Below are 2,985 nucleotides of genomic sequence, written 5' to 3' on the forward strand. Positions count from 1 at the left end.
AGGAAAGAATATCCTACCAAGTTTATGAAATAAAATGACACCTTAATTATATAAGAGGATTAAAATATATTATGAACGAACTATTTTTAGGCTAAAATATTCTCCAAACTTCAAAGTGTCAAATTTAAGATTCAAGATTTCGCGTCCTTAATTTTTAATTTCTTTAATGATTTCTATGTATGTGTAAGTTCACATAACAAAAATAGCTGATAACTCAGGGTAAAATAGTTCGGGTCAAGTAATAATTTCACATTTCAGCCTAGCCTTTTCCCCCGTCAAAGATACCAACTTTCTTGTGCGTCGCGTTGGATCGTGTAGCTGTGCACCCACGCAGAAAGTTCAATTCATTTTTAAAATAGTGAGTAGCACTAGTAAAAGAGCTCACAAAATATACTACTTGGCTACTTGCTTGGGAAAGGGGTTCGTTGGGCAGCTCTCTGGTCCTCTTCTCGGTGGACAAAACCGCGTTTTTCCACGGCCACCGTCCCCAACATTCGCCGATTCCAACCCCGCCTCGGCTCCTCTCCTCTCCTCGTCGTTTCAAAACCGGCGCACCTCACCTCCTTTTCGTCCCACTCGTCTTCACCTCCCCAACCTGCGTTTTATGTTCACCCCCAACTCCACCACCACCACCAACCTCCTCTTCCTCCTCCCCTTCTCCCACCACCTCTTTCCGCCGCCGCCTGTTCCATGAAGGACTAGCCCATCAGTCCACTACTCAGCCATGGCACAGCTCGCGATGCGGTCGCTGCTCCTCTTCTTGCTCCTGCTCTCTCCGTTTGTTGTTTCAGCTGGTGTTGTGAAGCTTAACTCGTCGTCGCCCCTGTTTGGCATCGAGTTGCCGCCGTTCAACACTGCCGTCGCCGACACCGGCTGCGACAGCAAGCTGGTGGCAGCCGAGGAGGTGGAGGACGAGCCGAAACAGCCGGCGAGGATGTCCCCGTCGCTAAAACTGTACATGAGCCACCGCGCGGCCGCCGACGCTGCGGTGGGCAGGACAAGGAAAGATTCGTTCTTGGAGTCGGCAAAGAAGGACGCCGTCCGCATCGAGACGATACACCGGAGGGCGGCGCTTGCCGGCGGGGACCGGTCGCCTGCTTCGTCGCCGAGGCGGGCGTTGTTGGAGCGGCTGGTGGCGACGGTGGAGTCCGGCGTCGCAGTCGGGTCCGGTGAGCACCTGATGGAAGTCTACGTCGGCACGCCGCCGCGGCGGTTCCCGATGATCATGGACACTGGCAGCGACCTCAACTGGCTGCAGTGCGCGCCCTGCCGCGCCTGTTTCGAGCAGCGCGGCCCAGTCTTCGACCCCGCCGCCTCCTCCTCCTACCGCAACGTCACCTGCGGCGACCAGCGCTGCGGCCTCGTCGCGCCGCCGGAGGCGCCCAGGGCGTGCCGCCGCCCCGGGAAGGACCCCTGCCCATACTACTACTGGTACGGCGACCAGTCCAACACCACCGGCGACCTGGCGCTCGAGTCCTTCACCGTCAACCTCACCGCGCCGGGCGTGTCCCGCCGCGTGGACGGCGTCGTGTTCGGGTGCGGCCACTGGAACCGCGGCCTCTTCCACGGCGCCGCGGGGCTGCTCGGCCTCGGGCGCGGGCCCCTCTCGTTCGCGTCCCAGCTGCGCGCCGTGTACGGGCACGCCTTCTCCTACTGCCTCGTTGACCACGGCAGCGACGCCACCAGCAAGATCGTATTCGGGGAGGACACCGCGCTGCTCGCGCACCCGCAGCTCAGCTACACGGCGTTCGCGCCTCCCGCGGCGGGCACCTCGGCGGACACATTCTACTACGTCAAGCTCAAGGGCGTGCTCGTCGGCGGCGAGACGCTGAACATCACGTCGGACACATGGGACGTGGCCAAGGACGGGTCCGGCGGCACCATCATCGACTCCGGCACGACGCTGAGCTACTTCGCGCAGCCGGCGTACCAGGTGATCCGGCAGGCGTTCATCGACCGCATGAGCAAGGTGTACCCTCTCATCCCCGACTTCCCGGTGCTGAGCCCCTGCTACAATGTGTCCGGGGTGGAGAGGCCGGAGGTGCCGGAGTTCTCGCTGCTGTTCGCCGACGGCGCCGTGTGGGACTTCCAGGCGGAGAACTACTTCATCCAGCTCCCGGACGGCATCATGTGCCTCGCCGTCCTGGGCACGCCGCGCTCCGCCATGTCCATCATCGGCAACTTCCAGCAGCAGAACTTCCACGTCCTGTATGACCTGCAGAACAACCGGCTCGGCTTCGCGCCGCGGCGGTGCGCCGAGGTATAGTCGATGAGGGTCTCCGAGGATGAACAATTCAAAATCCAGTCCTCAACTTGATTGATTGTGTTATACTAGTATGTAGTACCTTTGCTAATTGGGAGGAAAATTGGGTGTAGAAATTTTGGGATGGAAAGGATGGTGGCACACGAGCTCAAAGGTTTTTCGGACCAATCTCCAAGGAGACTGGGAACAAGTAGGAATTTATACTGTAGTCTTTTTTTTTTTTACCATTTCGCCTGTATACAGTTCAAAGTATAAAATTATTTTTGTGCTGATAGGAAGTAGTAGGATCATGATATAATGGATTTTTTCCAGTTTCGGGGCAGATGTTATATAGAAGGAAAAATCCACTTTTAGTCCCTCATTATTGTCTCAACCTAATTTTATTCCTTCGACTCTAAAACTATATAAAACTAGATATCTTTAATCCTCTAACTATCAAAACCGAAAATCAGATATTTTTTAATCCTCTAACTACCAAAACCGAGTAAGGACCATCTCTTTGCTCATGACCAGGCGGTTTCGCACGCTGACTCAGATCTGACGTTGTTTGACTTGTTAACTCGGCCCTCCTCTGTTGCCCTCTCCACCGTAGGAAGCGGAACGACAGTGCGGCCTGCTCCTTGCGAGGGCGTGCTAGGGTTCACAATTGTAACGAATATTGGTCAAAATTCGCAAAATTTGACAATTTTGGGCTGTATTGAATTTATAAGCCCATCGAAATT

The 2,985-nt window shown here is 55.3% G+C and overlaps 1 protein-coding gene across 1 annotated transcript; it reads left to right on the forward strand.

The window, feature by feature from the left end:
• The first annotated feature begins 404 nt into the window (after positions 1–404).
• Positions 405–2,527, forward strand: LOC133918844 (aspartic proteinase nepenthesin-2-like). The gene has a single exon (XM_062362922.1). The coding sequence runs from the start codon at positions 725–727 to the stop codon at positions 2,264–2,266; it is 1,542 nt and encodes a 513-aa protein (XP_062218906.1). The 5' UTR covers positions 405–724; the 3' UTR covers positions 2,267–2,527.
• Positions 2,528–2,985: the final 458 nt, after the last annotated feature.

Source organism: Phragmites australis, chromosome 5 (assembly GCF_958298935.1).
Source record: "Phragmites australis chromosome 5, lpPhrAust1.1, whole genome shotgun sequence".
NCBI lineage: Eukaryota > Viridiplantae > Streptophyta > Magnoliopsida > Poales > Poaceae > Phragmites > Phragmites australis.